At 43.0% G+C, this 14,888-nt stretch overlaps 1 protein-coding gene across 1 annotated transcript in view; it reads right to left on the bottom strand.

Moving 5' to 3' along the window:
* CEP97 (centrosomal protein 97) overlaps positions 1–13,975 on the bottom strand; it is a 41,475-nt gene extending 27,500 nt beyond the window's left edge. Inside the window, exons 1-5 of the mRNA XM_082248547.1 lie at positions 13,852–13,975; positions 10,260–10,402; positions 6,617–6,775; positions 5,066–5,167; positions 2,473–2,586 (exon numbers count right to left, since the gene is read on the bottom strand). Of these exons, the coding sequence (XP_082104673.1) occupies positions 2,473–2,586; positions 5,066–5,167; positions 6,617–6,775; positions 10,260–10,402; positions 13,852–13,912 (579 nt within the window). The 5' untranslated portion in view covers positions 13,913–13,975. The remainder of the gene's footprint in view (positions 1–2,472; positions 2,587–5,065; positions 5,168–6,616; positions 6,776–10,259; positions 10,403–13,851) is intronic.
* Positions 13,976–14,888: the final 913 nt, after the last annotated feature.

The following is a 14,888-nucleotide window of genomic DNA, read 5'->3' as shown; positions in this document are numbered from 1 at the left end:
AAAATTCAGTGGATTGGACATGATTTGGAAAGGCACACACCTGTCTGTATAAGGTCTCACAGTTAACAGTGCATGTCAGAGCACAAACCAAGCCATGAAGTCCAAGGATTTGTCTTTAGACCTCAAAGACAAGATTGTATCGAGGCACACATATAGGGAAGGGTACAGAAATATTTCTGCAGCATTGAAGGTCCCAAGGAGCACAGTGGCCTCCCATCATCCATAAATGGAAGAAGTTTGGAACCACCAGCAATCTTCTTAGATCAGGCAATCCCTGGCCAAACTGAGTGATCCAGGAAAAAGAGCCTTAGTCAGGGAGGTGATCAAGAACCCGCTCCAGCATTTCTCTGTGGAGAGAGGAGAACAACCATCTCTGCAGCACTGAGCACTCTTTGCAGGAACTGAGAGACTAGTCAGGACGCTCCCCATCCAACCCGAAGGAGCTTGAGAGGTCCTGCAAAGAAGAATGGGAGAAACTGTCCACAAATAGGTGTGCCAAGTTTGTACCATCATACTCAAAAAGACGTGAGGCTGTAATTGGTGCCAAAGGTGCTTCAACAAAGTATTGAGCAAAGGCTGTGAATACTTATGTACATGGGATTTTTTTCTGTTTTTTATTTTTAATAAATTTGAAAAATTTTCAAACAAACGTCTTTTAGGATAAGAGTTGATAGCCATCAGCTCAGCAACAATCTTATACTTGTCTGAATGAGTCTCTTTAAAAGATGTTCTTGATACATATATTATAAATTACAAAATTAAAAAAAATGCAGTTCTCACTGCAATACTCAGGGGGCCAATGGCGCTGATGAGCTACTGATTTTCTGATTTTGAAAAAGTATTTTAAAATATACATGCACAACAAAGTGCCACATAAAATATTTAAGCTTGGTTTGGAGGATTCCACTATTTTATATTTTAGAGTTATTCTCAAATAATGTAACTAGCCATATTAAAAATTGTTAACAGTTCAGATCATAAGAGAAGACAATCTGTTGGTAGGATGTTATTGTATAAAATCTAGCTTAGTCTGAAAAGAACAATGTACCCATTAGCTTTGTTTTTGTACATTTTGTAATAGAAATGCAACAAAAGTTTTGTATATAGAAACCAGATTTTGGAAATCTTTTACATACATAGTAAGCATAGTGGTTTTTCCATTTGTAATAATTAAATAAAAAAATGATTTTTATTTTTTGCAATTATCTGTGCAGCTAAATGTGGAAAATAGACATATTAAGCCTTTCTTAATGGAACCCCTTTTAGCCTACAGCATACCAAAAATAGAGCATGCACAGAAATTAGCAAAATTACAAAAAGCTTACCAGTTTACCTCTGTGCTCCTGAGAGATAATGCTAACTATAATGCTGACTCTACACTGTGCCTGCATTTTAAAGCCTTTTATAAGAATCAAGCTGAAATATGGCATTTGCAGTGTTCTCTGTAGTACAGTATGCTACAGAGAACATGCCATGATAGGAGGGAAGCTTGGTCACATGACCTTGTCAGGTTATGTGACTGGGCTCTCCTCCTTACAGCACTTTTCTTCTCCCAGGTAATACAATGAATGGGGCCTTGTTTGCTTCAGTGTCCCAAACCAAGAAAAGTTGAAGGCACATTGGTAAAGCACACCAGTGTATTTTTTATTATAACACTGCTTGATAAATAGGCCCCTTAGTAAACTTACACGTTAAACACAGTTTCAATGTCCTTCTTTATTTTAAAGAAACCTGACCACGAAGTGACCTATAGAGATGACAGTGTTTCCTAAGGGAGACTTTGCAGGAGTCAGGTCTTTAAAGTGGTCCTAAAGGCAGAAGGTAAAAAACCTTCACCCAACCACACCCCCCTCCCCCCCACAATACTTATCCAAGCCCGATCCAGTGATGTTCACGAGAGCAGAAGCTATCCCGGGTCTCTGGCTCCTCAATGGCTTATGACAGGTAATGACTAAGCAAAGTTTTTCATGAGTGAATCGCGTCAACCTTGCTCCTGTCTGTATGGGGATTGTATTGTGTAGGTTTTGATACTTTCTATGGATTTTACGGAATACGTTTCTCATCCTCTGTAATCTGGAGTGCGCTCATCTTCTCTAGAAAGAATGTCCTCATTGGCCGAGACACAGCAGTGGGAGCCATTGGTAGCAGGGGCCGGGCTGAGTTGCATTCTTTGTGTCTTATAGACACACAAAGGTGGCTCAGGAGCATGCGCGCATGAGTGCCCCAAGAGCAAGCAGCTATGGGGTAGTCAGCAGCAGAGAGGGGACAGGAGCACTGGCAGGGGACCCGAGAAGAGGAGGATCGGGGCTGTTCTGTGAAAAGTATATAGATTATATTCAGAGTATAAAATGCTTGTTAATAAAAAAAAAAAAAAAAAAAAAAAAATGTAACCTTTACAAACACTTTAAAAACTCAAACATTCGGTGTGTATTTTTAAAATACACGTACAGTTTCCAAAACAAGTCCACTTACTTCACAGAGGTCTCCTATTTCATTCTCTGCTAAGGACAATATGGCGAGACACTTTGGAAGGCAGGTTGGTGCCGTTCGTAATGATGTGATGTTATTGCCATGCAGCAAAAGAGTCTACAAGAAAAAAAAAGTAAGACCCCAGTCAGTTTTTTCCCTTTATATTTATGCCATACCTCTGCTTTCTACATACATGTGACTACATGTAAATGCTGCAAATGACAAACAAAATCTAGACTCAAAGAAAAAGACTTAAACTGTGGAAATCTGCAATGTTGCTTCCAAAGATTGGTTACAGAAATTAAAAATGGATTGTACAATCCCCTTTAGCTTTTAACAACTATGTAGTCTGGGGGCCAAGCTGACTGAAAATTACTTGAACAGACTGTTTAAGCAGGCTCCCATACTACACTGTTCTAGATACATTGAAAAGAGATTGTAGAAATATTGTACAATTAGATTGCAATGTGTGTGACCCACCCTAAACAGCCATATTTGCTTTATCACATAAACATACACTGCCTCTTGCATAATTGCCATGCCTTATTCTGTGTTCCTCTCTCTCGTTCCAAGTTTACTGGTGGGAGGGGGGGAGAGTATAGTGGTGATCCTTTCCCCTTTACATTTACTGGTCGGGGGAATGGTAAAAAGAGATACCCCCTGTATATCTGCGTAATTGATTTTATCTCAGTATTTGTCAATTAAGGAGTCTATAAATATATATTACGAAGTGATGAAAGTTAACACATTGGTATTGATAATTGGCATTAAAAGGTTGCTCACTGGAAATACACTGTAGGAATGCCTTTTTTTCTCTAGTGATTTAAAGTGTTTCTAAACCCACAATAGTAAAATCAGTCTGTGCAGTCATGGCCAAAAAAAAAGTTTTGAGAATGACACAAACATAAATTCTCAAAGTCTGCTGCTTCAGTGTTTTTAGATTTTTTTTTGTGCGATGTTACTATAGTATATTGAAGTATAATTACAAGCATTTCATAACTGTCAAAGGCTTTTATTGACAATTACATTAAGTTTAGGCAAAGAGTCATTATTTGCAATGTTTATCCTTCTTTTTCAAGACCTCTGCAATTCGCCCTGGCATGTTGTCAATCAACTTCTGGGCTACATCCTGACTGATGGCAGCCCATCCTTACATAATCAGTGCTTGGAGTTTGTCAGAATTTGTGGGATTTTTTTTGCTCACCCGCCTCTTGCAGATTGACCACAAGTTCTCAATGGGATTAAAGTCTGGGGAGTTTCCTGGCCATGGACCCAAAATTTTGATGTGCTGTTCCCCAATCCACTTAGTTATCACTTTTACCTTATAGCAAGGTGCTCCATCATGCTGGAAAAAGCATTGTTCATCACCAAACTGTTCTTGGAAGGAGAAGTTGCTCTGGGAGGATGCTTTTGTACCATTCTTTATTCATGGCTGTGTTATTAGGCAAAATTGTGAGTGAGCCCACTCCCTTGGCTGAGAAGCAACCCCACACATGAATAGTCTCGGGATGCTTTACTGTTGGCATGACACAGAACTGATGGTAGTACTCACCTTCTCCGGACAAGGTTTTTCACGGATGCCCCAACTAATTGGAAAGGGAATTCATCAGAGAAAATGACTTTACCCCAGTCCTCAGCAGTCCAATTCCTTTACCTTTTGCAGAATATGTGTCTGTCTTTGATATTTTTCCTGGAGAGAAGTGGTTTCTTTGCTGCCCTTTTTGACATCAGGCCATCCTCCAAAAGTCTTTGCCTTATCGTGCGTGCAGATTCACACCTGCCTGCTGTCATTTCTGAGCAAGCTCTGCACTGGTGGTGCCCTGATCCCACAGCTGAATCTAATGTAGGAGAGGGTCCTGGCGCTTGCTGGACTTTCTTGGGCGCCCTGAAGCCTTCTTCACAAATGCAGTAAAAATGTTGATTTACGGATTAAGTTCATTTTCATGGCAAAGAGGGACTTAGCAATTAATTGCAATTCATCTGATCACTCTTCACTCTGGAGTATATGCAAATTGCCATCATAAAAACTGAGGCACCAGACTTTGTGAAAATAATATTTGTGTCAATCTCAAAACTTTTGGCCATTGCTGTATATGCAGTAAAGCATGCTAGTTATATTTACTACTGTGTATTGCTAAAGTTTTTTTTTTAATTTTTTTATTGGGAGGGTGCATGTGATCGGCACAGGGCCAATCAGGACTGTCCAGTCAGAGGATCAGGGGTCCTGCAACCACATAGGACAGTCAGAGGAAAATGAAAACTCCTCCTACAAGCTTTAACCAGTGCCTGGCAGGACTCCGATATAAGTCACAAGACTGCTATATGCTGCTGATGAGAAAAGGTATTTAGCAGCATTTATTTACTAAAATAATTACATTTCCATGTTGTGTAATGTGGGAGACCAGATATAGTGAATGCAGGGTCCTGAGTTTAGTAACACTAACGATGCCCTTTAGACTAAAATGCCATGAAATCTCATTAAAAGATTCTCGCTTCCTTTTATATTCTTATCGAATTTAACAATTACTTAACAAGTGAAAATGGCTTCATTTGAAGCCACAAAAGGTCTACTACAGAAGATGACTTCAAATCTCACCCTTAAGTATATCAGCTTTGTGAGATCACCAATCTGAGATATATTATTATCTGACAAATCCAAATGTTGAAGTGAAGTACAGCTGTTTATCTGATCGATAACCTGAAGATAGAAAAAAGAAAAAAAAAAAAATAGAAAGAGTTTGAAAATAGATTCTAAAAAATCTTTTAATAATAAAACGCTTAATATATTAACCACTACAACTTGTATAAACATTGTGGTCAGCACAAAATGCCTAATGTTTGCCAGATATCAAGACAGCATAGATATTTAAAAAAAAAAAAAAAAAAAAGATACGTTTTAAGAAAACGTATGGATCATGCCGGAAACTAGGGATGCACCGATCCGATATTCGGATCGGATATCGGCGCCGATATGGCCATTTTTGATGGATTGGGGGATCGATATCACTCTGCCTGTGAGCCGGACCTATACAGGAAGTAGCGGCTCCCATCCCATACTACTACTGCACCTTACCTTACTAGGTGCAGTAGTAGTATGGGATGGGAGCCGCTACTTCCTGTATAGGTCCGGCTCACAGGCGGAGTGATATCAGATGCACTCTGCCTGTGAATGGAGGAGCCACACACATGAAGCAGCGGCTTTGCTCTGTACTGCAGCCGCTTGCTTTGTGTGTAGGTCCGGATCGGTTCCGGTATCGGTAATTTCACAACGCCAGACATGGTTATCGGATCCAAAAAAGTTGGATCGGTGCATCCCTACCGAAAACTATACATAGGCTGAAGCCACAAATGAATTTTTGATTGTGCTTGTTAGACATAGAAGAGCAATCGGACTGGACCTGATAGATTTACTGGATAGATGTGTAAATTATTAAATCCAAAATTGACCATACATGTTGTGATTTGTTCATTGAGTATTGAATATTCAGATCCTTCTTTACATTTCAATGGAAGTCTACCTTAAAGTGGTTGTAAACCTCAGACATGAAATATGAACAACGCATATCCCTCTATAGTGTGTACTTCTCAATTAAGAGCACATTGTCATTTCTGTCTGCTGCTTTGTTCCTCTGCTATCAGCATAAATCACTTCTGACAAGTTTTCCTGACGCCAAGAGAAAAAAGGTGACAGGGGAGGGAGTGCCAGCTGATTGACAGCCTCAGTTCTGTTCTGGTGGGTTATGTGAAGGAGGGCTTGTCTCTTTCCTCCAATCAGCTCTCATATCTCCTCACTGAGCTCTGCAGCTCTCTGCACACTTTTTTCCTGAATTCTCACACAACCTTTGTAAAAAATCCGCACGTTGAACAAATGTAGAGAAGAGAAGCCTGCAGATAAACAGGTACAACTTATGTAGAAGGATTTGTTTATTCTCTGTATATCACCTGAGGCCAGTCACTTCACTGGGTAGATGAGAGGGTTTACAACCACTTTAAGACAAACTATTTTGGACAATAGTTTGCTTATATAGGAGCAGACTGATGCTATAAACTTAAGAGATCTTTGAAAGAAGATGGAATAATATGTTGATAAATCATGAACACTTTGTGTTTGTGGCTGTAAAAAAAAATAAAAAAATAATCATATTACCTTTAAATTGTTCCCCGCAAGGTTAAGCCATGCCAAGTGCACCAAGTTTTTCAGCCCTTCTACATATCCAATGCTATTATGAGGTAGATTCAGAACTCGAAGATGGATTAATTTTGAAACACCCATCATCCGAACAAGTCGATTGTTGGCTACAGACAACTAATAATAGACAAAGACATAGCAAACACTGATGAATACTTATAAACACAAGATTCATAACTGCAATATAATGACATTCACCCAACTGTTAAGTAATTGTTGGTCAATGTGGCTTGCTACCACAACAGTATAACTATTCTCTTTTTTTAAGAAAATCTATATCAGACTATCTTTAGAGTAAGTAAATTGGATAAAGATTAAGTAGAAATGATACCTACCCTATATGCCACATCCTACTAAATTAAGCTTCCTCCTTGGCCACCGCACCCATCACACAGTAAAACATACGGCCAAGGAATTTTGTGCTGTGGTGAGCGGAGCCTGACAGGGAACTAAGAGGCTAGTTCACCATCAGGTCCGACTTACCGATGATTGACAGCGTACGGCATTGGGTAAATCTGTAGCTGCTTTTAAGTCTAATAACTACTTTCAAAACTATTCACTGCCATCCATTGTTATTCACAAGCAAGGCAAACTTGATGGGGGAACTCTCAGTTCTCCATCAGGCACTGCAGCCATGGGGACTAGTTCCCCATCAAGTTTGCCTCCTCTGTGGCTCACATTGCCCTATTTGGGGTAGCGAAAATCACCAGTATTCCCATCCCCCTTGTTTTGCCTTCAGCTCAGGGCCAGAGAATCTCCCAGCTAACAACAGAATCAGACTGGGGATACAACCCTCAGCAGGAAGCAGCCACATTCAAGATAGCTTTCCAGGACCGCCATTCCCCACTTTTTTTTTTTTTTATAAATACGTTTATTATTTTGCATACATCAAATCATACCATACATATTCACATAAATGGGAACAATGACAATAACAACAACAACAAAAAAGAAAAAATAAAAAAAAAGAAAGAAAGAAAATATACATCCTTCCTTCCTCCATTTGAGCACTAATATATCTCTGTACACCAGCTTAGAGCTGGGCGTATTTACTACCACTTTCCTAATCTGCAATCTGGTAATTGTTTAGCAATCTGTCACTGCCAAAGTGGCAGGTTCTTAAAATAGTATTTAGAACTACCCAAATTGGTGCACCTGTCGGTAATGTTACCAAATCTGGTGCAAATGCCTGAATTAGGTGCAGTTATAGTTCAAAAGGAAACAAAAAGCTGTAAATCCCCCTTTGAATAACCCAACAGACACCTCTGATCTGCTTATTAAATTTAAGTAAAATAAACCAAAAATTTACTATATTGCAGCCTACCAGTTCTTAGATGTGCTGGCTACATTTGTTGTCTTTTTTAGGCTTTCTTTCCTTTATTTTCACCTGGTTATTTGGCCAGTAGGTCTACATATTTTTCAACAGAACAAGCTGTTCTGTACACGTACCAGTTACAGGGTTGAGACAAACCATTTACTTCTGACAGTGGTGCCTACAATGATCAGCTTTTATTTATGTAAAACCCCTTTTCCAAAAGGAAAAAAAAAAACAGTTTTCTGTAACTGCTTATAAAGTGTTAGCAGGAATGCAGCTTCAGTTTGTCAGTGTATCTAAATCTGCTGGTATATCTAACACTCCCCTCCTGCCAGACTGACAATGCTGCTGACCAAAGGTGCCCCTTGTGCTTATATATCCAGAGTAAGGGCAATCTAATACAGGAAAGTGTGTTACTGCCTGGATCCACCAGGGGAAAACAGAGAAAAAAGCCTAAAAAAAAATAATAATAATAATGCAGCCACTGCATGTAATGATTGGTAAGCTGCAATATATTACAATTTTTTTTCTTGTTTTTGGGTTCAATACCACGTTAATTTACTTTTTCTTCTGTCTATCACTGACAGTTGAGATTATATGCTCCCACAAGGTTGTTCTGCACATAAATCCTGAAGACTGACTGATTTCAGAACCCTTCTTTAACATATTCATTCCCTTAAGCCCCGTACACACGTACTGATCGTCGGCCGAACGATCGGCCGTCTTTTGTCCAGGGCTGACGTGTCTGTTGAAAACTGCAAAAGACTGCACACGAATTTTGTCGGCCAACAACAGCCGACTGCAGAAGTGATGTCATGTGATGGTTAACTTTCCTTGTCTTTTTTCTTTTCTGAGCATGCCCAGTCTTGCTAATCTGCTGTCTGTCGGCCGAAATCTGTACTGACTGGCGAACAATCGGCCGTTCTGGTGTTGGCCAACACAAATTTTAATGCCTGCACGACAGATTCTGTTCAGCCGAAAATGCGCTGTCGGAAGCATCATACTAACAAGCCTACAATCGGCCGAATATTTACGGCCGACAATCGGTACGTGTGTACAGGGCTTTACTCTAAATAATTTCTTGCAAAAGATAGTTACTCACAAATCTTATATATATCTAAAAGGCAAAACTTTTTTTTTATTTTTTTAGAGTAGAGAAAGGTTAGAACCTCTGTGAGGTTTTTGCTGTCTGCATTACTTCAGAGAAAAGATCCACTCTTTGTATTGGTCTTGTTGACCATGATCATCAGGACAGAGTGAGGGAAGATCTAAAATTCTGAGTTGTCACTAGAACAGTAACAAAGGGGAAATCCTCCAATAAGAACACTTCTTGTGTTCTATAGGCAACTTTCAGCAAAAACATTTCCCCTAGCTTTTGAGACAGCCCCTCCCATTTTCTTTTGTATCTTTAGACAGAAAGTGAAGGCAAGTTTCTCAAATGGGACATAGTCAGCTCCACAGCACCATGGTAGTTCATTGAGAACTACAAGCCGACAACCCCAAAGGATGCAGGGGCATGTAGTTCATTCACACACAGAGCTGTGTGAATAAAGATGTGGCAGAGTGAGCGGGGCCACGCTGATTTTAAAAAGTGACAGTTAGTACGGGAAACTTCTTCCTGTACTGTTGCCACAGGGATAGAGGTCAGCCGCTGCAGCATTGGGAAGATGTTATACGTTCCACCTTAAAATAGGGTGGAATATGTAACATGTTCCCAAGGTGAACTTACCCTTTAAAGTAGAATTAAACCATCCTATCCTTTACAGCCAAGAAAGTCGCTTCTATTTGACTGCCAACTGCCATGGTGCTGCACATGTGATCAGTTAAGACACCAGCCATTTGATGGTTTGACTGTTCGGTTGAGGACACAAGCAAATGTGAAAGTTAGCAATCCCAGCATTCCAGGAAAGTAACTGTTTTTTAAAATGGCTAATTCAATGGGATAAGTTCCGCTTTATGATTTACTGTTGTTCAGGGGCTCTGGGCTTCAGCAAAATGGCAGCCTCCAGCAAGAAGAAACAGGAGCGATGCTGGAGGCAATTTACAACACAAACTAACACAAACTGTATTATGTTATAAAAAAAATGCTGCTGATCACTGTTGCAATGCTTTACAGGCTCCAAATAAAATAAATAAATGCACATTTTTTTACCTGCAAAAAAAATGCATTTATTTATTTTTTCTAAAAAAAAGTGAAATTATCCTTTAAACTAAAAGTTCAAATTAGCTTGAAAAAAATCTATTGACTAATCAATTAATCTTTGGAGAAGGCAATTTTTTATTTACCTGTGAAAGATTTTTGCATTTTTCCAAGTGTTCCAATTTGATTATTTGGTTCTTGTCTAAAATCAACGTTTGAGTGTCGGCTCCACATGGTAACGTAGCGGTCAGTTTCTGGAAACCCTGCCCTGTAAGATCTACTACTGTAACTGAAAAAAAAGAAGAACACAGGTTAGAGCTTATACAGTATTAAAGTAATATAAACAGAAAAATGGTGAACATTTCTGTTGGGGTAGGCTGCACATCAACAACTTGGTAAAGTTATTTCCCCAGAGCTGACTGTGAACATAAATATGCCCTCTATAACAGTACTACACATTGTAAGTGACTAAAGGTACACATGCAGATTATCAGCAGAGTAGAATTGAATTTTTCTGCATATATGGATCCATTGCCTACTGTATTCCCACCCCCACATATGACTCTGCTGTCTCAACTGTACATTCCCCACCCCGCCCCCACTTCTGGTTCCACTGGCTCTTTTACCTCCTCCCCCCCCCCCCCCCACATTTGGTCCCTCTGATTCAGCTGCCTCTGCTACCTACTTCTTCACACTTCTGGTTCTGCCATCTATTCTATTCCCTACCTCCCCCTTTCTGGTTCTGCTCCCTTTGCTATTCCTGTTCTCTGCATTTCTGGTTCCACTACCTCCGCTATTCCCTCCCCCCTCTATTGGTTGCACTACGTCTGCTATTCCCTTCCCCCTCTACTGGTTCCACTACCTCCGCTATTCCCTCCCCCCTCTATTGGTTGCACTACGTCTGCTATTCCATTCCCCCTCTACTGGTTGCACTACCTCCGCTATTCCCTCCCCCCTCTATTGGTTGCACTACTTCTGCTATTCCCTTCCCCCTCTACTGGTTGCACTACCTCCACTATTCCCTCCCCCCCCTCTACTGGTTCTACTGGTTCCACTACCTCCACTATTCCCTCCTCCCTCTACTGGTTCCACTGCCTCCGCTATTCCCTCCCCCCTCTACTGGTTCCACTACCTCCACTATTCCCTCCCCCCCTCTACTGGTTCCACTACCTCCACTATTCCCTCCCCCCCTCTACTGGTTCCACTACCTCCACTATTCCCTCCCCCCTCTACTGGTTGCACTACCTCTGCTATTCCCTCCCCCCCCCCTTTACTGGTTGCACTACCTCTGCTATCCCCCCCCCTCTACTGGTTCCACTACCTCGGCTATTCCCTCCCCCCCTCTACTGGTTCCACTACCTCCACTATTCCCTCCCCCCTCTACTGGTTGCACTACCTCTGCTATTCCCCCCCCCCTCTACTGGTTCCACTACCTCCGCTATTCCCTCCCCCCTCTACTGGTTCCACTACCTCCACTATTCCCTCCCCCCTCTACTGGTTGCACTACCTCCACTATTCCCTCCCCCCTCTACTGGTTCCACTACCTCCGCTATTCCCTCCCCCTCTACTGGTTCCACTACCTCCGCTATTCCCTCCCCCCTCTACTGGTTCCACTACCTCCGCTATTCCCTCCCCCCTCTACTGGTTGCACTACCTCCGCTATTCCCTCCCCCCCTTTACTGGTTGCACTACCTCCGCTATTCCCTCCCCCCTCTACTGGTTCCACTACCTCCGCTATTCCCTCCCCCCTGTACTGGTTACACTACCTCCGCTATTCCCTCCCCCCTCTACTGGTTCCACTACCTCCACTATTCCCTCCCCCCTCTACTGGTTCCACTACCTCCACTATTCCCTCCCCCCTCTACTGGTTGCACTACCTCCTCTATTCCCTCCCCCCCTTTACTGGTTGCACTACCTCCGCTATTCCCTCCCCCCCTTTACTGCTTGCACTGCCTCCGCTATTCCCTCCCCCCTCTACTGGTTCCACTACCTCTGCTATTCCCTCCCCCCTCTACTGGTTCCACTATTCCCTCCTCCCCTCTACTTGTTCCACTACCTCTGCTATTCCCTCCCCCCTCTACTGGTTCCACTGCCTCCGCTATTCCCTCCCCCCTCTACTGGTTCCACTGCCTCCGCTATTCCCTCCCCCCTCTACTGGTTCCACTATTCCCTCCCCCCCTCTACTGGTTCCACTACCTCCGCTATTCCCTCCCCCCTCTACTGGTTCCACTACCTCCGCTATTCCCTCCCCCCTCTACTGGTTCCACTACCTCCGCTATTCCCTCCCCTCTTTACTGGTTCCACTGCCTCCACTATTACCCAAAAAAAGTGACAACCTTACTTCTGTGTAGAGATGTGCTTGGGCATCCTTCAAACTCATCTTTATTTACTTCAATGAGGTCTGCATTATTCATGTCCCACAGGCCACCTCTTTGTTTACGTAAACTGTGGGGCAGGAATGACCGGTCCGGCAGCTCACTGGAGAAAAAAAGCATCTCTACTTCTGAGATTCCAGTGTGCACATCATGTCAGCCAGAAGGCAGTATAATGGGGGGGCAATAATGACATCACAGGAAATACTAATGCTATGTTTCAGAGTCAAGACTACAGGGCAGTGGGAAATGTGAACATAAGAAGTGAAAGTGAAGGGCATGTTGTGACAGACAAGTGGTCTTGCTGTAAAATGATTGAGTCGTGGACTGATCAGGTCCTGTCAATTGTTAAGACATAATCTGCCCATGTTAGATGTCCTGGCTCTGCTCACAGATCTGGCTCATACACTGTAGAAGCCATTACATCATTTCAGGTCCCTACAGGCATGCGGACAGGGTGCCAGGGCATATCCTAATCTCCCCTTGTGGTGCCATTTCCCCACTGCTTCCTGTCTCCCTCCATGCAGTGCTGCCATGCCAGTTTCCCTCCTCTCAGGAGTGGGGAAGGGGCTGGCAAATATTTCCTTAACTAGCCCTTTCCTTTTCTGAATCAACACAGTGAGTGATCTGTACCAAACACTCTTGTCTTCATTCCTAACTGAAGCATAGTAAACTATGCTTACTGCAGGCTGCAGAGAAAGGGACTGTGGAATCTCTGTCTATAAAAATCGTATAAATAAACTACCGACACTGCCCAACTGACACTGTCCCCTGCCCTACTGACACCAATCTTTGCTATACGGACACCGTCCACTGCTTTGCTGATATACACGTGTGTTTGTGCTATGGGGTGCATAATCTAATGCAATGGGCTGCGCACACCAATGCAGGTCCCACTGATCCTGGAAGAAATCACACTACACTATAATAAGATTCTCTTCATTAGAGACATGAGATCCAAATATTCTTCCTAACCAGCCCCATTTTGTGTGCTTTTTATTAAAGTAATGCAAGCAGCTGTGTAAATTGCAGCATTCTCGATCACCTGGGATTGGCCTGGAAACCATTCTTCTTCTATATATAAGGCTGTTTTCATAAAGATACTCAGCCGCCCTCTTCATGTGACAGTTAACCGTCAGAATGGACAGCGCATAGAACGCCGGGATATGTAGTCCCCTCATCCAACCCACACACAGCATTCCAAGTCATACCCTACTACAACTCCCAGGAACACTCGCGGCAGCCCTGAGCCCGCTATTGTTCGCATAGGGAAACATTACTGAGACGACAAAAGAAACAGCGCTGCTATGAAGCCGTCCTCTGCCATTCGTAACCCACCCCCACACCGCATTTCGCTGCCTCTTACCGTTCTTTTCTGCTCCACCCGAGGACTCCACCGGGGCCGATATCACCTCCTCCCCAGCCATGTCTACCACCGCTTCTCAGCACCTGGGCAACCGAGTATCCGACGTCACTTCCGACAACACAAACGGCTCATGCGTTCTATGCTAACGAGTCCTTTCATGCCATCTTGTGGTGCCTTTGGGGAGTTACATCTGGTATGGGCTGCTGAAGCCTGATAGGACATGCACCCTTCTGTACTGGTGCCAGGCATTAGGCCCTGTTCACACCTGAGCGATTTTCAGCTTGCAAAACGCTTAGCTCTGAAGCTCCAAAACGCCCAACGAGCAAAATTCCATTCATTTCAATAGTCTCTGTTCACATCTGAGAGTTCTGTCTCCTGAAGCAAAATGCCTGAGGCTCCGTTCACATCTAGGGGCCCCCGGACTGTGGGCAGAATCGCTGCGATTCTGCAAGCGATCCCAAGTCATGGCAAATCACAGGACGCCCGTGCAATCCCCATCACTTCAATGGCCCCCGATCGCTGCAGATTGTCGCCTGATGAATTGCAGTAAAATCGTGCAAACAGAATCACGAGAACTTCTTCTGGGCGACAGGGGTCCCGCAATTCTGTTTGCGTGATTTTACAGTGAATCTTCAGGGGGGGGGGGGAGGAACAACGGCAGCAAAATCGTGCTGCGATCAGGGTGCCATTGGGAGTGATGGGGATTGCAAAGGTGTTTTTGTTGAAGTCTATGGGGTCAAAAATGCTCGTAATCTGCCAAAAAGAAGTTCAAGTACTTTTTTGAGCTTAAAGCCCCGTACACACGTACCGATCGTCAGCCGAACGATCGGCCGTCTTTTGTCCAGGGCTGTCGGTGTCTGTTGAAAAGTGCAAAAGACTGCACAAGAATTTTGTCCGCCGACTACAGCAGTGATGTGATGTAATGGTTAACTTTCCCTGTGTTTTTTCTTTTCTGAGCATGCAGAGTCTTGCAAATCTGCTGTCTGTCAGCCGAATTCTGTACTGACTGGCGAACAATCGGCCGCTCTGGTGTCGGC

This window comes from Pelophylax lessonae (genome assembly GCF_965119305.1).
Source record: "Pelophylax lessonae genome assembly, chromosome: 2".
In the NCBI taxonomy this organism is placed as follows: Eukaryota; Metazoa; Chordata; class Amphibia; order Anura; family Ranidae; genus Pelophylax; species Pelophylax lessonae.
This window is presented reverse-complemented; position numbering and strand designations above follow the sequence as displayed.